Source organism: Triticum dicoccoides, chromosome 4A, assembly GCF_002162155.2.
Source record: "Triticum dicoccoides isolate Atlit2015 ecotype Zavitan chromosome 4A, WEW_v2.0, whole genome shotgun sequence".
NCBI lineage: Eukaryota > Viridiplantae > Streptophyta > Magnoliopsida > Poales > Poaceae > Triticum > Triticum dicoccoides.
The window spans coordinates 123,377,703-123,402,927 of NC_041386.1; the positions used below are offsets into that span (position 1 = coordinate 123,377,703).

The window sequence follows — 25,225 nt, forward strand, 5'->3', positions numbered from 1 at the left end:
GCCACTGTCGTCCGCCTCGCCGTCGTCGAAGTCCACTGCCGTCGGTAGCCCCCGTCCCCTCTCGACCGTCGGATCTCGATCCGATGGGTTAGATCACGATCTGTTTTTTTCTCTCTGAACCGTTTTTTTAGCGAACGGTTCATCCGTTAGCTTAGGCAGTGAACGATTCCATTCGTTAGCCTCCCGTAGCGAACGTTCGTTCGGTACACTTTTTCTTTTTCTGTTTTAATTTCGGCCAAGGACCTAGATGTAATTATCTTTCCTATAGATTAGTCCTTCTGTTTCAAACAAGCACAACTTTTTATTCGTTTGTCCAAATTCAACGAAACCAATGCCCACTTCTTTGTTATGATCCCCTCTATCTAGTTAACCAACTTTAACATGTTTTTGAAAGTTTTAAAATATGAATTCAAACAGATTTGTATTAGAACTTCTTTTGAACATAACTTGAGTTTTGTAACTCCGATTTAGTTGATTCTTTTTGCAAATCGAAGATCTTGACCTAAACTTTATGATAAGGCCTAATTAACATAATTTTGGTACTGTTAGAAATTGTTTTATGTTGCAAGAGTTATTCGCTTGGTTTTGATGTTTTCCGAACTGTCTTCTTAGTTTTTCCCGATCTTTTGAGTGATTGCTTATGTGTGGTTACTATTGCTTGCTTACAATAGATTGTCCGGAGTGTGACGAGTAGAACTATCAGGAGTTGAGTGCGAATCATCTTTATCAATAGTATAGGCAAGTTCACACTTTGATCATATTCCTTTCATACTCAGTTTTTATGCATTAGCTTCACCCTCAAACATTGCATGGTTAGGATTTGATAACATGTGGGTATTGGGAAGTAGTTGATGAGGTCGGAACCTATTGCCCTACATTCAAACCTTGGGAGTTACTTCTACGTTACTTATATTGCTATGCTATGCTTGTAGACGTGGTTTGGGTTTGAGTGTATTCATGACATATGTGAGTTGTTAATTAATGGTTAACTTAAGGTGGCAACTTTAATACACATCTGGGTGGATTGAGGCACCTGGGGAACCCAGTGATTGCGTGTAATTTTGGAAATCCTGGGGTACCGTGTGATTTTCCTATGGACTGCCACCTAGGCTCAAAGGGATCATAAGATTATTCATGCTAGAAACTTCCGTGTGCGGCCACATGCCATTATGGGCTCTAGCATAGTTGAGTAAGTTGTGGAAAACCTTTCCATGATGGGCTAGCAGATGTAGGGAATTGTAGGTGTACCGGCCTATCTATCGGTTAAGGGGACCTCTTCGGAAAGACTGTGTCTCGGTCATCCGTTTCTCAAACATTATGTAGTGTGAGAAATCCAACAGAGGAGATCGAGTCTTGTGGGGAAAAGTGCATAAACCTCTACAGAGTGTACAAACTAATCATGATTAGCCGTGTCCCCGGTTATGGACATCTTGAGTATCTGGTTCTTGGATTATCATGTTGATCTCATCACTCTAAATTAATTTTGTTGGGTCATTAATTACCTTTTAATTGGGATTGAGATGGGGTTTACCATTCTCAATGTTTTCAACCAACTTTGTAGTTAAATAAAATGTATTCCTTTGCGGTAGGGAAAAATTGGCTTTTCGCAAAAATATTATAACCATAGAGCTTTTCCACCAGCCATATATGCATGTAGTGATAGCTATTATTCATCATTTCTCTATGGTGTGAATTTTCCAGTACATTCAATGTACTGACCCTTTGTGGCTGCAATGTCTCATGTTGCAGGACTATTACGACGAGTAAGTGATATGTTAGGGTTACGATTTCTACACTCAACTTTGCCGTTGGTGTTGATGGGAATCCACAACCTTGTTGTTGCTTCCGCTATTTGGATTGAGGTAATAGTATTTACGTTACTTTATACATGTGATTTACCTCTGTTATAAATCCACGAGTACTGTGTGTGTCAGCATACCGATCCAAGGATGACACTTAAGCACAGAGACTTGACCGTCTGAGGTCGGGTCGCTACACCGGTGAGGAGGGCAGTGACAATGGCTGAGATGACGATGGTAGAAAGGAAGGACAGCGACGGCAAGTGATGTCTACTATGCAACTTTATTCTTGTAGACTCGTGTTGGGCCTCCAAGCGCAGAGTTCTGTAGGACAATAGCAATTTTCCCTCAAGTGGATGACCTAAGGTTTATCAATCCGTGGGAGGCGTAGGATGAAGATGGTCTCTCTCAAACAACCCTGCAACCAAATACAAGAAATCTCTTGTGTCCCCAACACACCTAATACAATGGCAAATTGTATAGGCGCACTATTTCGGTGAAGAGATGGTGATAGAAGTGTAATACGGATGGTAGAAATATATTTTTATAATCTGAATAAATAAAAACAACAAGGTAGCTGATACGTCTCCAACGTATCTATAATTTTTGATTGCTCCATGCTATATTATCTACTGTTTTGGACTATATTGGGCTTTATTTTCCACTTTTATATTATTTTGGGGACTAACCTATTAACCGGAGGCCCAGCCCAGAATTGCTGTTTTTTTCCTATTTCAGTGTTTCGAAGAAACGAAATATCAAACGGAGTCCAAACGGAATCAAACCTTCGGCAACGTGATTTTCTCACCGAATATGACCCAGGAGACTTGGACCCTACGCCAAGGAAGCTTCAAGGTGGGCACGAGGTAGGGGGCGCGCCCTATACCCCCAGGCGCGCCCCCACCCTTGTGGGCCCACCGAAGCTCCACCGACGTACTTCTTCCTCCTATATATACCTACGTACCCCCAAACAAACAGAGATGGAGCCAAAAAACTAATTCCACCACCGCAACTTTCTGTATCCACGAGATCCCATCTTGGGGCCTGTTCCGGAGCTCCGCCGGAGAGGGCCGTCATCACGGAGGGCTTCTACATCATCATAGCCTCTCCGATGAAGTGTGAGTAGTTTACCTCAGACCTTCGGGTCCATAGTTAGTAGCTAGATGGCTTCTTCTCTCTTTTTGGATCTCAATACAAAGTTCTCCCCCTCTCTCGTGGAGATCTATTCGATGTAATCTTTTTACTTTTGCGGTGTGTTTGTTGAGACCGATGAATTGTGGGTTTATGATCATATCTATCTATGAATAATATTTGAATCTTCTCTGAATTCTTTTATGTATGATTGGTTATCTTTGCAAGTCTCTTCGAATTATCAGTTTGGTTTGGCCTACTAGATTGGTTTTTCTTGCCATGGGAGAAGTGCTTAGCTTTGGGTTCGATCTTGCGGTGTCCTTTCCCAGTGACAGAAGGGGCATCAAGGCACGTATTGTATCGTTTCCATCGAGGATAACAAGATGGGGTTTATTTCATATTGCATGAATTTATCTCTCTACATCATGTCATCTTGCTTAAAGTGTTACTCTGTTTATAACTTAATACTCCAGATGCATGCTGGATAGCGGTCGATGAGTGGAGTAACAGTAGTAGATGCAGAATCGTTTCGGTCCTTGTCACAGACGTGGTGCCTATATACATGATCATGCCTAGATATTCTAATAACTATGCTCAATTCTGTCAATTGCTCAACAGTAATTTGTTCACCCACCATAGAATACTTATGCTCTTGAGAGAAGCCACTAGTGAAACCTATGGCCCCCGAGTCTATTCTCATCATATCAATCTCCATCACTTTAATCTTGCTTTGCTTTTTTACTTTGCCTTTTACTTTTCACTTTGCATCTCTATACCAAAAATACCAAAAATACTATCTATCAGATCTCACTCTCGTAAGTGACCGTGAAGGGATTGACAACCACTAATAGCGTTCGTTGCGAGTAGCTATCGTTTTGTGCAGGTACGAGGGACTTGAGCGTGGCCTCCTACTGGATTGATACCTTGGTTCTCAAAAACTGAGGGAAATACTTACGCTACTCTGCTGCATCATCCTCTCCTCTTCAGGGAAAACCAACGCAGGCTCAAGAGGTAGCAATAAGAATTTCTTGCGCCGTTGACGGGGAGTCTACGCAAAAAGTCAACATACCAAGTACCCATCACAATCCCTATCTCTCGCATTACATTAGTTGCCATTTGCCTCTCGTTTTCCTCTCCCCCACTTCACCCTTGCCGTTTTATTCGCCCTCTCTTTTTCCTTCTCCTTCTCCTCCTCCTTTCTTCGTTTGCCTTTTTCTCGCTTGCCTTGTCGTCATGGCTAATCTTATCTCTTCTCCGTTATTTCCCGAGAATGAAGTCCTGAATTTTAAACAAAGGGAGGGAGAAAATCTGAAAGACGCTTGGTATAGAATTTGCAATGCTCAAAATAGATCTACCAGGAAGCAAGCTACTTCAGTTCTTCTTCGCAATTTTTATGTAGGTGCTAGTCCTTGGTATAGATATATCCTTGATACCATTACCGGGGGGAATTTCTTGGGTAGCCACACTTTTGATTCTTATAATGCTATGATAGATTTATTTGGCTCACCACCTCTTTTGGTTAATGGAACTATGTTAACTTTGGAGCATGTTATGCAAAGGCTTGAAATTATTGAAAAAAAAGTTGCTATCATTGAATCAATTGAAAATCTAGATAAAAAGATCCATAATCAAATTACCCAATATGCATCCAAGGTAGGAATGACTTTGAAAAATATTAAGGAAAAGGAACCCATGGTTAATGAGAAAATAAATCTAGATTCCACTAGAATCGATAAACTTGAGGGTATCATTACCAACTTAGGAACCGCTTTTTCTTCCGTAAAGAATACTCCTAGTCCTCCCACTAAAATTACCAAGCTTATGTATGTTCCTAAGAATAAGGGTGAATCATCTAGTAAGGAAACTGTGGATCTTAAATCTATAAGCATTCATCCCGATATTTTTGCTTTCATTAAGGAACCTTATGCTACGAATGAATTTTTTGATCTTGTGCCTAAAAGTTTGGTAATTACTAGAAAGGAAGAAATTTCTAAGAAAGATAGATGCCTCATTGAAGAATTGCCTACCAAAGATGGTAATACCTAGATATATCCTCGCTTTTATGCCTAGCTAGTGGCGTTAAACGATAGCGCTTGTTGGGAGGCAACCCAATTTTATTTTTATTTTTTTTGTTTTTCTTCTGTTAGGGAATAAATAACCCATCTACCTTTTGTTTGGATGTAGTTTTTTGTTTTAATTAGTGTTTGTGCCAAGTTAGACCTATTGGATCTTCTTGGATGATAGTTATTTGATCTTGCTGTAATTCCCAGAAACTTTGCGTTCAGTGCCCGAATTATTAAAAATCATCAGAATGTGATAAAATACTGATTCCAATTGCTGCTGATCAATAAAAAAATTGTATAGGTCGTCCAATTTTGGTAGATTTTGTGGAGTTACAGAAGTTTGCATTAGTTACAGATTACTACAGACTGTTCTGTTTTTGACAGATTCTGTTTTTCGTGTGTTGTTTGCTTATTTTGATGAATCTATGGCTAGTAAAATAGTTTATAATCCATAGAGAAGTTGGAATACAGTAGGTTTAACACCAATATAAATAAAGAATGAGTTCATTACATTACCTTGAAGTGGTCTTTTGTTTTCTTTCTCTAACGGAGCTCATGAGATTTCTATTGAGTTTTGTGTTGTGAAGTTTTCAAGTTTTGGGTGAATTCTTTTGATGGATTATGGAACAAGGAGTGGCAAGAGCCTAAGCTTGGGTATGCCCATGGCACCCTCAAGATAATCCAAGGACACCAAAAAGTCAAAGCTTGGGGATGCCCCGGAAGGCATCCCCTCTTTCGTCTACTTCCATCGGTAATTTACTTGGAGCTATATTTTTATTCATCAACATGATATGTGTTTTGCTTGGAGCGTCTTGTATTTTTTGTGTCTTTGTTTGCTAGTGTGCCACAATCATCCTTGCTGTACACACCTTTTAAGAGATCCATACATGAATTGGAATTTGATAGAATACTCTATGTGCCTCACTTATATCTTTTGAGCTATGTAGTTTTGCTCTATGTGCTTCACTTATATCTTTTGAGCGTTATATTTTTGCTCTGTGTGCTTCACTTAGATCTTTAGAGCACGGTGGCGGATTTGTTTTAAAGAAACTATTGATCTCTCATGCTTCACTTAAATTGTTTTGAGAGTCTTAATAGCATGGTAATTTGCTTAATAATAGCATGCTTAGTATTCAAGATTTGTGAAACTTTCTTTTGAGTGCGTTGAATACTAAGAAAAGTTGGATGCTTGATAATTGTTTTGAGATATGGAGGTAGTAATATCAGAGTCATGCTAGTAGAGTAATTGTGAATTTGAGAAGTGCTTGAGTTAAAGTTTGCAAGTCCCGTAGCATGCACGTATGGTAAACGTTATGCAACAAATTTGAAACATGAGGTGTTATTTGATTGTCCTCCTTATGAGTGGTGGTCGGGGATGAGCGATGGTCTTTTCCTACCAATCTATCCCCCTATGAGCATGCGCGTAATGCTTTGGTTTTTGATGGCTTGTAGATTTTTGCAATAAGTATATGAGTTCTTTATGACTAATGTTGAGTCCATGGATTATACGCACTCTCACCCTTCCATCATTGCTAGCCTCTACGGTACCGTGCATTGCCCTTTCCCACATCAAGAGTTGGTGCAAACTTCGCCGGTGCATCCAAACCCCGTGATATGATACGCTCTTTCACACATAAACCTCCTTATATCTTCCTCAAAACAGCCACCATACCTACCTATTATGGCATTTCCATAGCCATTCCGAGATATATTGCCATGCAACTTTCCACCATCCAGTTTATCATGACACATTCATCATTGTAATATTGCTAGCATGATCATGAAGTTGACATAGTATTTGTGGCAAAGCCACCGTTCATAATTCTTTCATACTTGTCACTCTTGATTCATTGCATATCCCGGTACACCGCCGGAGGCATCCATATAGAGTCATACTTTGTTCTAGTATCGAGTTGTAATCATTGAGTTGTAAATAAATAGAAGTGTGATGATCATCATTCAATAGAGCATTACCCCCCCCCCCCAAAAGAGAAAGGCCAAAGAAAAAAAAGGCCAAAAAAAGGGGCAATGCTACTATCCTTTTTCCACACTTGTGCTTCAAAATCTTCATGATAGAGAGTCTCGTGTTTTGTCCCTTTCATATACTAGTGGGAATTTTTCATTATAGAACTTGGCTTGTATATTCCAAAAATGGGCCTCCTCAAGTGCCCTAGGTCTCGTGAGCAAGCAAGTTGGATGCACACCCACTTAGTTTCTTTTGTTGAGCTTTCATACACTTATAGCTCTAGTGCATCCGTTGCATGACAATCCCTACTCCTTGCATTAACATCAATCGATGGGCATCTCCATAGCCCATTGATTAGCCTTGTTGATGTAAGACTTTCTCCTTTTTGTCTTCTCCACATAACCCCCATCATTATATTCTATTCCACCCATAGTGCTATATCCATGGCTCACGCTCATGTATTGCGTGAAAGTTTATGAGTTTGAAATTATTAAGGTATGAAACAATTGCTTGGCTTGTCATCGGGTTTGTGCATGATGAGAGCATTCTTGTGTGACGAAAATGGAGCATGACTAAACTATATGATTTTGTAGGGATGAACTTTCTTTGGCCATGTTACTTTGAGAAAATACAATTGCTTTGTTGGTTTGCTTGAAGTATTATTATTCTTTGTCAATATGAACTTTTGTCTTGAATCTGTCTAATCTGAATATTCATACCACAATTAAGAAAATTTGCATTGAAATTATGCCAGGTAGCACTCCGCATCAAAAATTCTCTTTTTATCATTTACCTACTCAAGGACGAGCAGGAATTAAGCTTGGGGATGCCTGATACGTCTCCAACGTATCTTTAATTTTTGATTGCTCCATGCTATATTATCTACTGTTTTGGACTATATTGGGCTTTATTTTCCACTTTTATATTATTTGGGGACTAACCTATTAACCGGAGGCCCGGCCCAGAATTGTTGTTCTTTGCCTATTTCAGTGTTTCGAAGAAACGGAATATCAAACAGAGTCCAAACGGAATGAAACCTTCGGGAACGTGATTTTCTCACCGAATATGACCCAGGAGACTTGGACCCTACGCCAAGGAAGCTTCGAGGTGGGCACGAGGTAGGGGGGCGCGCCCTATACCCCCAGGCGCGCCCCCACCCTCGTGGGCCCACCGAAGCTCCACCGACGTACTTCTTCCTCCTATATATACCTACGTACCCCCAAACGAACAGAGACGGAGCCAAAAACCTAATTCCACCGCCGCAACTTTCTGTATCCACGAGATCCCATCTTGGGGCCTGTTCCGGAGCTCCGGCGGAGAGGGCCATCATCACGGAGGGCTTCTACATCATCATAGCCTCTCCGATGAAGTGTGAGTAGTTTACCTCAGACCTTCGGGTCCATAGTTAGTAGCTAGATGGCTTGTTCTCTCTTTTTGGATCTCAATACAAAGTTCTCCCCCTCTCTCGTGGAGATCTATTCGATGTAATCTTTTTCTTTTTGCGGTGTGTTTGTTGAGACCGATGAATTGTGGGTTTATGATCAAGTCTATCTATGAATAATATTTGAATCTTCTCTGAATTCTTTTATGTATGATGGTTATCTTTGCAAGTCTCTTCGAATTATCAGTTTGGTTTGGCCTACTAGATTGGTTTTTCTTGCCATGGAAGAAGTGCTTAGCTTTGGGTTCGATATTGCGGTGTCCTTTCCCAGTGACAGAAGGGGCAGCAAGGCACGTATTGTATCGTTGCCATCAAGGATAACAAGATGGGGTTTATTTCATATTGCATGAATTTATCTCTCTACATCATGTCATCTTGCTTAAAGTGTTACTCTGTTTTTTAACTTAATACTCTAGATGCATGCTGGATAGCGGTCGATGAGTGGAGTAATAGTAGTAGATGCAGAATCATTTCGGTCTACTTGTCACGGACGTGATGCCTATATACATGATCATGCCTAGATATTCTCATAACTATGCTCAATTCTGTCAATTGCTCAACAATAATTTGTTCACCCATCGTAGAATACTTATGCTCTTGAGAGAAGCCACTAGTGAAACCTATGGCCTCCGGGTCTATTCTCATCATATCAATCTCCATCACTTTAGTCTTGCTTTGCTTTTTTACTTTGCCTTTTACTTTTGACTTTGCATCTCTATACCAAAAATACCAAAAATACTATCTATCATATCTCACTCTCGTAAGTGACCGTGAAGGGATTGACAACCCCTAATAGCGTTGGTTGCTAGTAGCTATCATTTTGTGCAGGTACGAGGGACTTGAGCGTGGCCTCCTACTGGATTGATACCTTGTTTCTCAAAAACTGAGGGAAATACTTACGCTACTCTGCTGCATCATCCTCCCCTCTTCGAGGAAAACCAACGCAAGCTCAAGAGGTAGCAGTAGCAAATAGTAAACGGCCACAAAAACGGTATTGCAATGATCTAGGGTCCGTACTTTCGCTAGTGAAATCTCTCAATAATGCTAATATAATTGGATCTTATAACCGCCCCTCAAAGTGCGACGAAGAATCACTCCAAAGTTCCTATCTAGCGGAGACATACGAAGAAATCGTTTGTAGGGTACGAAACCACCTCGAAGCTATTATTTCTGATCGATCTTTCCAAGAGTTCGTACTAAAATAACACCAAATAATTTCAGATTCATAATACTCAATCCAACACAAAGAACTTCAAAGAGTGCCCCAAGATTTCTATCGGAGAAACAAAGAAAAGAACCTGCATCAACCCCTATGCGTAGATTACCCCAATGTCACCTCGGGAATCCGCGAGTTGAGTGCCAAAACATATATCAAGTGAATCAATATGATACCCCATTATCACCACGAGTATTCATGTGCAAGACATATATCAAGTGATCTCAAATCCATAAAAGTATTCAATCCGATAACAACAAAATCTCAAAGGGAAAAACTCAATTCATCACAACAAGATAGAGAGGGAAAAACTCCATATGATCCGACTATATTAACAAAGCCCACGATACATCAAGATTGTGACATCTCAAGAACACGAGAGAGAGAGAGAGAGAGAGATTAAACACATAGCTATTGGTACAAACCCTCAGCCCCGAGGGTGGACTACTCCCTCCTCATCATGGTGGCCGCCGGGATGATGAAGATGGCCACCGGTGATGATTCCCTCTCCGGCAGGGTGCTGGAATAGGGTCTAGATGGTGGCTACAGAGCCTTATGATGGCGAAACTTCTGAACTAGGGTTACCCCGAGGGTTTTTGGAATATTTGGGATTTTATAGGGCAAAGAGGGGGTGCGGGAGGCCACCGAGGTGGGCACAACCCACCTGGGCGCGCCTGGGCCCCCAGGCACGCCTTGGTGGCTTGTGCCCCCCTCAGGGCACCCCCAGTTGCTGCTCTGGACCATTGGTAGTATTCTGGTCCATAAAAAATCCACAAAAAGTTTCGCGGTGTTTGGACTCTGTTTGATATTGATTTCGTGCGATGTAAAAAACAAGCAAAAAACAACAACTGACACTGGGCACTGGGTCAATAGGTTAGTCCCAAAAAATGATATAAAGTTTCTATAAAATGATTGTAAAACATCCAAGAATGATAATATAACATCATGGAACAATAAAAAAATTATAGATATGTTGGAGACGTATCAGCAAAGAGGACGACAACGATGACGATGAATAAATTCAAGTAGTTCTATTAGGTTCTAGAATTACGCATGTTAATTATGTATGAACTTCTGCATATCTTGTGATGGTAGTAAGTATTATATTTATATTTTATGAAGTTGTCTATTGAATTGTCACTACAAATCATCATAGAATATGCACATCTGTAGGATGGAAAGTATGTCTAGAGGGGGGCGATTAGACTACTTGACCAAATAAAAATTTACCATTTTCCTAATTTTAGTTGCAGGCAAGTTTTAGCAATTCTACCAAGTCAAGCAACACCCTACACATGCAAGTCTAAGAGTTATGCATCGGAAAGTAAAGACTTTGCATATGAACGTAAATGAGGCATCGAAGAAATCAAACGCAATGAAGACACAATGATTTTTGGCATGGTTCTGATAGGTGGTGCTATCGTACGTCCACATTGATGGATACTTCAGCTCACGAAGGGTAACGACCGCACGAGTCCATGGAGGGATCCACCCACGAAGGGTCCACGAAGAAGCAACTTGTCTATTCCACCACGACTTACGTCCACGAAGTACTAGCCTCACTCGGGGTAGATCTTCACGAAGTAGGCGATCTCCTTGCCCTTACAAACTCCTTGGTTCAACTCCACAAGATCTTGGAGGCTCCCAAGTGACACCTAACGAATGTAGGAGAAACCACTCTCCAAAAGGAATAGATGTTGTTGTTGATGATGAACTCCTTGCCCTTGCGCGTCAAAAGATAGTCTCTTCAACACTCAGTTACTCTCTCACAGATTTGGCATGTGTAGAAGAATGATTGGAGTGGAAAGCAACTTGGTGAGGCTAGAAATCAAGGTTCAAATGATTGTATTGGAATCTCTTGATCTCAACACATGAGTAGGTGGTTCTCTCAAAAAATGAATGGTGGAAGTGTAGTTTCGTTATGATGGCTCTCTCATAGAGTTAGTGAGGGTGGAGGGGTATATATAATCTTCACCCAAAATCCAACCATTACAACCTTTTGACTCAACTTAGTGACATTGAACCAAAAACTCGGTGATACCGACCTATGTAAAAGATTCAAGCGTTGGGCATGTCGGTGGGACCGATCAAAGAATCTTGAACGGACCTATATGCGATGACCTAGGCAAGACCGCTCAACTCGGTGATTCCAAAATGAACTAATTGGGTTACGGAAACTTGGTCAGTGGAAATTGGTGGGACCGATCGTCATCTCGGTTCAACCAAAATTCTAGGGTTTGGCTCTGGCACTGTCTAGGATCAACTCGGTGGGTACGGGTCTATGGAATTTGGTGGGACCGAGTTTGATTTTTAGGGTTTGAACAGATAGGATTTAGAGAAGGTGGTTGAGGGTTTTTGGAGCAATATCTTCAAGCACTTGAGCAATTGAGTCATGATCAAAACATTATCCTCTTTTAATGGTATTGGCTTTCCTATGTGCTCAATGTGGTCTTGGATCACTTAACAGAAAATGTAGTCTTGAAGCTTGTGCCAATCCATGTCCTTAGCATTTTGAGGGGTCCACATTCTCATATCCTTGCAACGCCAACCTCAGATTATGAGTGTGATGGCGAAAATAGGGCGGGGATGATGGACAAAAAAATTAGACGGAGGACATCAGATATAAAGAGCATCTCGTGCGTTGTTTCGGGCACTTTCGGTGCAAAGGGAAGATGCCTTCCTACCAATCGACATGAGTGCTATCGCGTCAGGCGCAACACGTCAAGTGGCTGCTGCCACACCCCATGGTGGCATGTGTCACGTTGGCCACGCCATTCCGTTTTTGTTTGTTCCAACGCATGAAACCTGTTATGCTCGGGCTGCCACCATTGGCTGTCGCGGCAGGCCCTGCTACCTCCGGTTGTGGCGGCAGGTGCCACGTGTTGGCTGCTGGGCCCGCTGCCATGTACTTTTGTCAATAATGTTTTTTTTGCGGGGGAAAAAGCATTTCATTAATTGATAATGGTTTTACATTCCTCACTAATGATAGTGCTAATCTCCTGGGGTACATTAGAGAGCCAGCATGCAGTGCGTTGTTGGCCACGGCCAATGGCTGCCATGGCGTGGCTTGCCTTGTTCTGTGCTCTGCCAATTCGCCGGACGTGGGTCTCCCTTTCCATGAGCAAGTCAGCCACATCTGCAAGTTGATACATGTTGCTAGATCGGTCTGGTGTACTGGACGAAAGTAGAGTGACTAACTCGGCGCAGTCGGATTCCACCATAATGGGTGTCGTAGACCAATGCAGCGCTAGTCGTAGGTCTTCTTCGCATGCTGCTAGTTCCGATTCGAAGGGGCTTTGGCAGTTGAAGAGCCACCTACAAGCTGCAAATATCACACTACCAGTATGGTCACGTAATATCATTCCTGCTCCCGCCGTTCCATCAGCAGCAACGAAAGAACCATCAAAGTTCAGCTTGACACAACCTTCCGGTGGCGGTTCCCATTCAGCCGTGGACAGTTCAGACTACTCGCGTTTGGATGGTTTCTTTTGCCCTGCTAAACCTGCCGGTTGCTTGCCTTTAGTCAGGTCCTCATTGGGATAGTGTTTGATCAAAAGCAACGTCTCCACATAGCTGCACAAAAATCGCCTGGACGCTTCTATCGGGATGAATGGCTTCTCATGTGTGAGTTCATTATGGACGTACCAAACTCGCCATAACAACATTAGCAGGAGCATACGACGGGTGTCATCCAGGTCCTGTAGAACTAACAACAGCCAATCTGGCTCATCTCTATGCATGACTTCATCCGACGGCAGGTCCCACACCCTACGCATAGCATCCCAGAGATCGCGGGCATGAGGGCACCTGGTTAATGCATGTTGGGTAGTCTCGGCTTCAAGGCCACATATTTCGCAGGTGTTCTCCAACTCTAGGTGTCGCCGACGTTTATTCTCACGAGTTGCTAGCGCATCTCGTGCTGCTCTCCAAGCAAATACGTTAACCTTTGGTGGAGCTCCACTATTCCAAAGCAGCTTCCATGCCGTCCGAGATCCATCAGGTCGGGAGCTGGACTGACCTTCACCATCGCCTGTCATGATCATATCGCTTGCCATGTTATAAGCAGACCGCACTGAGAATCGTCCATGCTTATCTGGGTGCCAAGCAATAGTGTCAGCCTCTAGGCGCCGTGATGGTTTGATTTTGAGAATTTCCGTTGCATCAACAGGGAGAAAATGTTGATGAACCAAGGTTGCGTTCCATGAACCGTCCACGTTCAGGAGATCAGCAACCCACCTCAGTCTGCATCTTCCTTTAGGTGTGACTGGTCGGAGAGAAGGTCCCCGGGGAATCCATGGGTCGCGCCATAGACGGATACTAGCTCCATTACCCACACGCCAAATGCAGCCCTGTTTTACCAACTCCAAACCATACTCTATCGCTTGCCATGTCGAGGATGCATTCCCACTGAATACCGTGTCTGTGATTTCGCCATTGTGATAGTATTTTGCTCGAAGGACCTGCGCGCATAAGCTCTCTGGGTACTGGATTAGGCGCCACGCTTGCCGAGCTAACAGTGCCTGATTAAACAATCGGAGATCCTTAAACCCCATGCCGCCTCGCATGTTGGGCCGCAACATGATGTCCCATCCGACCCAATGAGTTTTGCGTTTACCTCTTTCTGCACCCCACCAATATCGACGAATCATCTTTGTAAGCTCATCACAAAGGCCAGCCGGGACTTTGAATACACTCATGATGTACACAGGAAGAGCTTGTGCAATGGCTTTGATTTTTATCTCCTTCCCCCCAATGGACAGATAATTATCACCCCATTCCATCAAATTCTTTGCTAGTTTCTCCTCCAAGCTCTTCAATTTACCCCTACTCATCCTACCTTCTGGTGTTGGGAGACCGAGGTATTTGGCTTCAAAAGTAACCTGAGTTATCTGCAATATGCCCTTTATATTGTTCTGTACCGTCATCGGGCATGCAGGGCTAAAAAGAATTGAACATTTTTGGGGGTTGATGACTTGCCCCGTCCCATTAGCATATGTCTCGAGCACACACTTGACCCTTACAGCCTGTTCTGGTTCTGCCTTAAAGAAAAGCAGAGAGTCATCTGCAAATAGCAAGTGTGAAATTCCCGGGGCCCTTCGGCAGACTTTGAGCGGAGTGATCGTACCCTGGGTATTTTCACGACGTAGGAGTGCAGAGAGACCGTCAGCGACAAAAAGGAACAAGAATGGAGATAGTGGATCACCTTGGCATAGACCTCTGGAAGGGACGAATGAATCAAGGAGGGTACCATTAAATTTAACCGAGTAGCTCACCGAGGTAACGCAGGACATAATCCAATTAACCCATCGGGGAGCGAAACCCAACCTCTGCATCATTCTTCTGAGGAAGTCCCAGTCGACTCTGTCATATGCCTTAGATAAATCCAATTTGTATGCACAAAAGGATTCATGTACCTTGCTGCAGTGCTCAATTGCATGAAAACACTCAAACGCCACTAATGCATTGTCAGTAATCAAGCGCCCCGGGACAAAGGCACTTTGATTCAGTGATACAATTTCACCAAGTATTGGCCTGAGTCTATTGACGAGACATTTTGCCACTATCTTGTATAGGACTGAGCACAGACTGATAGGACGGAAATCTTTAAGAGTTTCCGGTTGATCTGATTTTGGAATGAGCACAATCGCTGTGGAGTTCGTCTCAGAGGGCATATATCCCGTGGCAAAGAAAAGACGTATTGCCGCTACCACCGTGGTCTTCAGGACAGCCCAGTTTCGTTGGTAGAACCGTGCCGGGAATCCATCCGGCCCGGGTGCTTTCAAGGGCCCAATCTGAAACAAAGCGTCTGCAATCTCCTTCTCCGAAAACTCCATGCACAATGAAGTGTTCATATCTTCTGTAACTTTCTGCTCTACCAAGTTGAGAATTTCATCCGCATTTAGAGATGGGTCGCGGGTGAACAACTCTTTGAAGAATGAAGATGCCATCAGTTCCATGACCGAGGGGTTGTTCTGCCATACCCCCGTGTCGTCCTTCAACTTTTTTATCTTGTTCTTTCGGGCTCTCCAAACAGATTGGCTATGTTTCTGTCACCGTCTTTGAGCCAATTAACACGTGAGCGTTGCAGCCAAAGAAGCTCCTCTTTATAGAGCAACTCGTCCATGCTATCAGATAGTCGGCGGATTTCGCTTTGGTCACCATTTGATTGCACTAGCTGCTCAAGTTTACGTCGTGTACGTTCCACCTCTCGCATGATATTACCAAACCGCCGTCGGCTCCAGCCATGTAGCTCCTCCATGATTTTGTTTAGTCCAGCTGTTACCGAAGCCAGATTCCCACTTGTTTGGGTAGCATCCCAAGCCCTCTGGATGATCTCTGGCAATTCGCCTGCTCGTTCCCAGAATATTTCATATCGGTTGGTGCGGCCACAGCTTGGTGGGCGCTCTTCCTTCTGCAGCTCAATTATGATCGGTAGATGATCAGAACAAGGGGACACGAGGTGTACCACACGTGCATCAGAGAATAAGTCCCTCCAGCGGTCGTCGGCCAGGGCTCGGTCCAACCTAACTTTGACATTCGCTCTTCCTTTTCGCTTGTTATCATATGTGAATGGTGCTCCTGAAAACCCAAGGTCATGGAGCTCACAGTCTTGGACGATGTCACGGAAGGCTGCAATCTGGCAAGCAGGCCGAGGGGTAGCTGACAAGTGCTCGCATTGCCAGAGAGCTTCATTGAAGTCTCCCATCAGCATCCACGGGAGATCACTACTAGCCCTCAACTGCGACATGATGGACCACATTCGATGTCTATTTTCAGTACGTGGTTCGCCGTACACACAAGTAAGATGCCACAAGGGATCATTGGGTGAGGCACGAACATAAGCATCAATCGTTCTTTCATTCTGATCTCTGATCTCAACTGACAACTGATCATTCCAAAACAAAGCTAGACCACCGCTTTGACCATTGCTATCGACTCCACTGAAACCACGAAGACCCAAACGATGGCGTAGACGACGAACTTTATTTGACTTCTGCCTAGTTTCACACAAAAAAACAAATTGCGGACGATGACTTTGGACGAGGGCAGTGAGATCACGAACCGTCGAGGCGCCCCCGATTCCTCGACAGTTCCAGCTCAAGCCTATCATTGCTGCTGACGGGGCGCCACACGCGGCCCCGTCAGGTTACCGGCAGCCCCTAGGCCGGTTGCTTCCAAAACCACCATGCCGTCCTCAAGTGCATCCTTCCAATCTTTCCAAAACTCATCCCTGTCAAACGCATCCTGTCGTACCTGTCCAGTCACCGCGACACCATGGGCGAACACAGGTATAGCAATGTTGGACGGCTTCGGGTGGGTGACCCCCTCGTCGGGTGTCCCTTTTTCACCCCCACCGCCAGCAGCTGCAAGCACCCATGATCTAGTCAGCCGCCGAGAGACACCCAGGACAGGCAGTGCCACTACTGCTGATGCATATACTCGTTCAGCAAGAAGCGACAATATTTGGTTGATATTGCAAACTGCAGTTCTCAATCTGATTGCAGATCCAATCAAGCCAACAAGACCTTCTTCCTTACAAAGACAGCAGGGTTCTCTCACCCATACACAGAGACAACGAGGATCAGAGTTGAACTCCATCCCAGACGGTAGAGGCGAACAAGGTCACCCTCTACAGGAACGCCCTAGCCGCCGCACGTGCAGCTAGACGTCAGACTTGCGCAGCACGCGAGCCACACATCAAGCGCTCAGCATGGGAGAGACGACTACGCCCATCAAACAGACAGACAAAGGTGGACGCCGGCACCGGACGGCGCCGGCGGCGGCGAGGACGTAAACCCTAGGTCGCCCGCAGGATCGCCATATGTTTTTGTCAATAATGTTTGAAGGTGGTGTTTTTGTTCATTATGTTCAGGTAGGTGATCTAAAGTAATAAAAATTCTGCACCTCGATGGCTCAAAACATCTTCAAGGGGCCGACGCCGAATTTATTTTTCATATCCCAAGGAAAAGATCATCCAATACGAAGCATATCTTGGCTTTAATGCAACCAATAACATGGGCAGATACGCTGTCCTGCTCGAACTTCATCCCTCCAAATCAATGGTCATTTGTCATCTCCACGGGTAAGGGGGCTTCCATCCGTCCCTATAAGTCAATGGTCGTTTGTCGTCTACACGGATAAAAGGGGTTCCATCCATCCCCGCAAGTCAATGGTCGTTATGGGTAACGGGCCTTCCAACCGTAAATCGACCAAAGGGAGAAATTATATCAGTGCTTCGATGACCGGGTAGAGGAGTACCCGGTAGAAGCATTCTACTTACTATATTAACCAATTTTAGGAATGACACATTTTGCACGCATTATTCAATCTTAAAAAGGAAAAATATGGGCGGGGACCAATGCATATTGTCCGTGAAACATGTTTAACACTATTTGTTTGAGTAACATGGCAGCAATTATTGGGCTTCTGTCCAGCAAAATTGTGAAATCGCTAACGATCCTGCCGTCGGTCAGTTCTCCTTCCAACTACTACTAGCTTTCTTTCCTTCTATATATGGGCAAATATATTTACGAGAGAAAACAAAAGTCCAGAGCAGGCGGAAGAAACGCGAAACGGAAACCACGTGGTTCGAGGGTCCAACTCCTAGAAACATCACTCGAGCAGCCTCGAGGTGCGAGCACGCGGAAGGCCTGTACTGTACCCGTTAAAACCCCGGCAAATCCCCTCCCATCTCTCGCGCTGCCTCTCTTTTCTCCCATCCCACCGCTCACCATGGCCGCTATCGACGAGGCCTCTGGCCGCCGGGCGGCCAGCTGCTTCTTCGAGGTCGGCCAGCGCGAGATCGGCTTATCCAGCTCCCGCGCTTCGTCCTGCCGAATCAGCGGCTCCGAGGTGCTCCTTTCTCAATTATTTCCATTTCAGTGTGATCTCCTGTACTTTTCTGATTTCGGTTGGTTTCTCGAGCGGATCGAGCATCGCTGACCGCGTATATCGTTAGGGAATAGGAAACCTTCTGCATTTTTCTGTCGGCAGGGGTGAAATACTGGAATAGGATAAGCATGTTCGTAGGCGGCAGCTTGGTCTTGCTGTTGGGCTATTGAGGTTATTTGGTTGCATATGCCTTAGAGCATCTCTAGCAAATCCGGCAAACCGCGGTCCTGCAAATTTCGTTTACAGTCGGTGGTACTCCATCAGCGAGTTGGAGAGGACGAACGTCATGTCGTACTCCTTCAACGCCGTCACGTGCGCCGCTGCAGCTTCGTCTCCAGCGGCGGCTGCCTCCTTCGCGTCGAACCACGCGCTCTCCGCCGCCCAGAGACGCTTGAGCGCGGGCGAGAAGATCCGGTCCAGCCGGTTGAAGTTGCTCCAGGCCCCGCTGCCGCCACTGCCGGAGAGGGCGCCGCGCACGCGCGCCTGCACCTTGCGCCACTCCTCCACCGCCGGGCGGAGGGAGGAGCTACCCACCTCGTCGTCATGACGGCGCTTGCGAGGCGGTGACCCGCCGCGGCCACCCCGCAAAAGGCTACCGGAGGAAAGGGGATTTGTCACCGGAGATGTCGATTTACGGCGGAGGGGGATACGGGAAATGCCGGATGCGAATCCTAAAACGGGGGAGCTCCGGTGTATGTGCGGGAATCGAGGGCGGTTTACGGGTTGTCTGTTAAAAAATTACTGGTCGGGCCATTTTATTAGGATCTACTCGGGCCTGTTTTTTGACACGAACTGTAAATCTGCCGGGCCGGCGAGGAGATGTCGATTTACGGCAGAGGGGGGTAGGGGAAATGCCGGATGCGAACCCTAAAACGGGGGAGCTCCGGTATATGTGCGGGAATCAGGGCGGTTTACGGGCTGTCCGTAAAAAAAATTACTGGTCATGCCGTTTTTACAGGATCTACTCGGGCCTGTTTTTTGACACGAACCCTAAATCCGCCGGGCCGGCGAGCTTTTAAGGGATATGCTAGAGATGCTCTTAGTCCAGTCTTTGCTTTATGTACTTTGTACCGTAAAGCTCAAACCTCTGATCATATGGACACAGGTGCAGGGCCGGCTCTATGTTTTTCGGGGCCCTTGGCCAAGTTGAAAAAAGGGCCCTTATAGGTAATATATATGTACGCATATCCGATCATATTTTGTTATTCTGAGACGTATAACATATAAAAAATTGATAATCACGCAGACTATGTCATATCATGAAAGGAAGACTAATAAAGTAGCAAAATATTAAATATGAGAAACAATATTCCCTGCTAGTTTGATTACCTTAAATAGATCCAAATTCTAATTCATAGACAATAATGCTTCAATTCTTCACGAAAAAACCTCTTCGGGCATTTCTAGAAGCAAAATCATTGATGACAATATCAAGATCAATGTTGTCCAAGATATCCTTCTCAATACAGCACATGGCCAATCCATTCAATCTGTTTTTTTGGTTTCCTTTTCGCAGCACCGGACTTAGGTTTCGCCATTGTAACACCTAAATCCTAAAGCTGCAAAAAAAATCAATAGATCAATACGACTAGAAAGATGATGAAACTGAAAAGGTAAATACGTTTACGCCAAGAAAGCAAGAAAATCAACCGTACCAAGAAAATCAAGACGGGAATCACGGAATCAAGGATTAAAGGGCCACCTGATTGCAGCAGCCGGCGGCCGGCCGGCCGGGCGTCCGTGCGAGTCTTCGAGAGACAGAGAGAGCAGCAGGCGGAGGCGGACGAGCCCCCGAGGCGACCAGGACCAGACGCAGATGCCGAGATGCGATTCAATCGATCGAATCGATCGATGTAGTATGCCAGACGTCGTGCCTTTTCCTCTCCCGTAGTTGGGCTGGGCCTGTACTGATTCATTTTTTTCAGCCAATGTATAGTCTTATGTATCTGATGATGCCCTCCCCCCCTCCCCAGACCGGGGCCCTTGGCCCAGGAAAATCCTATTCGCCGCTCGCTGCGGCAAACTGTCGAGCGATCGCACAGGGGCAGCGCAGCGAGCGACAGAAATGGGCCGGCCCACACATAATGCGTCCAAACCGGTTTTGGGAACCTTCCAGAAGGTTCCCTGAACCGGTTTTTTTCCTGTATCGTTTTTTCTGGTTCTTTTTCGGCTTTCTATTGTTTTTTTATTTCTCTTTTTTTCGTTTCTGTTTCTTTTTCATTTTTTCGTTTTTTGTTTCTTGTTTCATTTTCTTTTTCAAGTTTATTTTTCTTTTTCAGAATATGTTCGTAGTTTTACAAATGTTTATGATTTTCTTTTTTATTTCCTTTTCTTTTCTTCTTGTCCTTTAAAAAACAAAAAACTAAATATTGTTCGTGTTTCCAAAAAATGTTCTCAAAATTCAAAATTTGTTCTCGTTACACAAAAAAGTACAAAAGTTCTGAAATTCAGAAAATGTACTGAATTTCAATTTTTTGTTCACATATTCAAAAAATGTTAGCTCTTCCAAATTTTCTCAGGATTTTTCAAAATTCTCTCCGTTGCAAAATATGTTTTCAAGATTCAGAAAATGTTTGTGCTTTAAAAAATTGTTCGGACTTTCAAATTTGTTCGGAATTTTTCAAAATTTCTCTCCGTTTCGAAATATGTTCTCAAGATTCAAAAATGTTCATGCTTTAAAAAATTGTTCGCGCTTCCAAATTTGTTCAGGATTTTTTAAAATTGTTCACCATTTCAAAATTTGTTCTCAAGATTCAAAAAATGTTTGGGAATTGGAAAAAATATTCCAGCTTTCCAAATTTCTTCACAAATTCAATAATAGTTCATGTTTTTAAAAAAAATCACAAATTCAAAAAATGTTCTGGAAGTTTTAAAAATATAAACATTTTTGTTTTTTGTTCACAAATTCAAGAAATGTTCCCCTTTCTCAAATTTGTTCACATCATCAAAATGTTCCTGTTTTACAAAATTTGTACGAAAATTCGGAAAATGTTTTTATTTTGAAGAAAATATTCATAATTTTGAAAAATTCAGTTGTAGGAGGTCGTCGGTTCGACCCAATAAATTATCTGTAGTCTTTAACTGTCGCGCTGGTAGTTGAACGTGAGAATGTCTACATTGCAGTGGTTTGCATGGCAGGCCAGTTAGTGCGAAGTCGCGTGTTCGAGTTACAGCGCGAGCTCTAGTTTCTTTTTTGCGATTTTTCATCTCGGGAACGTTCCGCCGCGTGCCACTGTAAATGGGCCGGCCCACGCTAGCCGCTCCTGTGCGAAGCGCCGGCATTTTGCCGCAGCGAGCGGCCTATAGGTGCTCCCCTTGGCCCAGGCCAAGGTGGCCTACCCCCAGAGCCGGCCCTGCACAGGTGTTCACTGTAGCCAGAGCCCCAGACCATTATTTAATACGGACATACGGTCATACTGTTAGTGACCCGGGGCTCTCTTTTTGACGTGTTGGAATGTCATAACTCTGTTCTGGACAATATTTACCAAGTTCCAGTAGCTTGATAGTTTTGTACATCTTGGAATGTCATAACTCTGTTCTGCAATTGTGGAATTCTTGTGTTTCATGCTTACTGTTTGCTATTTTCATCTTGTCCTTGTGAATAGGGCCTAATTGTGCGGATGAGCCAATATGGAAAGTTGCGAGGTCATAGTGGCTGTGTTAATACTATAAGCTTCAATCCTGCTGGTGACCTCCTTGTGTCTGGTTCAGACGACACAGACATCATACTATGGGACTGGCTTGCTAAAACTGAAAAACTAACTTACCCTTCTGGACATCAACAAAATCTCTTTCATGCTCGTGTGATGCCATTTACAGATGACAGCACCATTGTGACCGTTGGTGCTGATGGCCAGGTGTGTCTCTACCCACGCTTGAGTTTTTTTCTTGCTGTATTAGTAGTATTAGTACTAATCAGATATTCACAAGTATCCCAATGACTATGTACTGTTTTTTATGTGACCAATATCACCCTTAGGAAACTCTAGAATAATAGCACCATACACGACTAACCAAAAGGTCACCTGTAAGCCATGTCTTCAAAAGCTATCTTCATAAGACCTTACAAGTAATTATTTTTCGGTATTGGTTATGTATGGAATGATTTTTCTGGCTATCAGGTGTCTGCAGATTCATTAAATTTACCATTCTGTTCTGATAGTCATTTCAATCCCACCACTTGTCCTCAGGTTAGGGTGGGACAACTGAAGCAGGGTGGTGAGTTCATAACCAAACAAATTGGGGAGCATCATGATCGTGCGTATAAGATGGCTCTCGAACCAGGAAGTCCTCACATACTTTACAGCTGTGGAGAGGATGGCTTGGTACAACACGTATGTCACTGCTCCGTTATATGCTAATATTAAAGCAACAATTATATTGCATCACACATTTGGATTGATTTTTTTTTTTACAGTTTGACCTGCGCAGTGATTCACCAACAAAGCTTCTCACCTGCTATTCATTCTCAAATAGAAGGCGCCGTGTAAGACTGAATACCATTGCTATTGACCCACAGAACCCTAATTATTTTTCGATCGGTGGCTCCGAAGAGTATGTACGGCTGTATGATTTTAGGAAAATAAACTTGGAGTCTTCAAGCAATATGAACCTACCAGTTGATACCTTCTGCCCTAAGCACCTTCTTATGGGTGGGAAGGTCCGTATCACTGGCATTGCATACTCTTATTCAAGCGAGTTACTTGTCTCATACAATGACGAGCTTATCTACCTGTTCGAAAACTATATGGGTCTTGGTCCGAATCCTGAATCAACACAGCCAGAGCATTTGGACAAGCTCGAGCAGCTACAGTCATACTCTGGTCACAGAAATTTCAGAACTGTTAAAGGAGTCAGTTTCTTTGGACCCAATAATGAATATGTTTTGAGTGGGTCAGACTGCGGGCATGTGTTCATTTGGAGGAAAAAGGGAGGTGAATTGATGAGGATCATGCGCGGCGATAAACATATTGTTAATTGCATCGAACCCCATCCGCATTTTCCCTTCCTAGCTACTAGTGGGATAGACAACACGATTAAGATTTGGACACCTTCGTCAAGCAAAGTGATGCAATTGCCTCAATATGCAAATAAAGTAAGTCTTATGTTTTGTTGGTGTTGCACTCGGTTCGTATAGTTGACCGTGTACATGCTCTTGTTGTTGCAGTGAGTTTGTATTTTACAGTAATGTTTTGTTGCATGACAGGTAATAGCTTCAAACTGGCGGGAGAGGCAATTCTATGCCTCCCGAGGAGAAGTGACACTTTCAGCTGACGTCATGATGCGTATCTTAAGATTGCAAAGTACACAATCTGAACTGTACGCAAATCATGAACCATCTGCTGCCGATTTCGCAACTGGTGGCGATGAGACTTTCTTCATTGGGCTTGGTGATGGTGATGGGAACCAAAGATCGAACTCTGATCCCAGGGAATGCATTGTGACATGAGGCCATGTGTTTTTAGGTTGCAACTTCACATTCAGTGATATTTTAGTGGCGGAAAACTGATTGGCAGTGTGTCACAACCTGCTACTTATTTTTTTCTGTTATTGTGTTATTAGTATGTTAGTATGTTCAAATCTGTACTCAGTCTGCGCGCGTGTGTCCCGACTGTGATAACCGTGCATCATGTACTCCCTCCATTCCTTGATATAAGGTGTATAGATTTTTGAGAAAAAACCCAAAATATAAGGTGTATTGCGTTGCACCATTCGTATGGATAATTTTTTTAGGGATTTGATTACATTTCCTTATATTAGGCAAACTCCTCTATTTTCTCATGCCAATTAGTATGATGTAATCTCGCTCAAAACTTGTGAAATTTTTCCTCCACGTGCGTTCTTTAATTTTCGTGCCAAAAACTATACATCCTATATTTAAGAATGGAGGGAGTATATAAGTTTCATAGGTTGAGAAATCAACACTGAAACCTAAAAGCATCTCTAGCAGACCCCTTAAAAATGATCAAACCCGTAAAAATTCGTGTTTTCAGTTCTGCGGTGTCAAAAAACGTCTTGAATAGAGCCCGTGAAAGTGGTCAAACCCGTAAACTTTTTTCAGGCCCATGAGAATCCATCTCCACGACCCTTTTATTTACCGATTTGAAGGCAAAATATAAACGGGACTGAAAACCGGTCAACGCTATGCGATAAGGAAATTTCGCCGTGTGCACACGGGCTCCGGTGACCTTCCGCCTTGGAACTTGTCGGAATCTCGCCATTTACAGCTGCTATGGCGTCGGCCTGCAGAGTAGATCGCAGGAGCAGCGACGGGAGACTCGAGAGCTACGGCGACGAAGGAGCTCCTAATCGATCCGGGCACGAACGAGCTAGCTATGGCGGACTACGGGAGCTGACTATGAACACGGCGAGAGAAAAAAGAAGACATGGGGAAGAATATACGCGAATATTCGGTTTTACGGTCCGAGTTTAAGTGGTTTGGCCACAGCCCAAACCGACCATTAAAATGCGTTTTCCGTGAACTAAAAACCGCGTTTTTAGTTTCGCGATTTAAGGAGTCTGCTAGAGATGCTTTAATGTAACATTTGATAACACCTCCTTTCATGTTCAGCATACCTATATACTTCCTCCGTTCATAAATATAAGATCCTCTAACTTTTTGGGGAACTGAATTTATTATACATGTTTTAGTGTGTTTGTTTTCATTCATTTCGGTTCATATCTAGTTCATATTTTAAAATATTCAAAACATCTTAC

At 43.8% G+C, this 25,225-nt stretch overlaps 1 protein-coding gene across 1 annotated transcript; it reads left to right on the plus strand.

The window, feature by feature from the left end:
* Positions 1-18,270: 18,270 nt before the first annotated feature.
* LOC119285366 (DDB1- and CUL4-associated factor 8-like) lies at positions 18,271-24,219 on the plus strand. Its single transcript, XM_037564620.1, has 5 exons — positions 18,271-18,469; positions 22,114-22,365; positions 22,699-22,842; positions 22,926-23,603; positions 23,715-24,219. The coding sequence occupies exons 1-5, from the start codon at positions 18,350-18,352 to the stop codon at positions 23,955-23,957; spliced, it is 1,437 nt and encodes a 478-aa protein (XP_037420517.1). The 5' UTR covers positions 18,271-18,349; the 3' UTR covers positions 23,958-24,219.
* Positions 24,220-25,225: the final 1,006 nt, after the last annotated feature.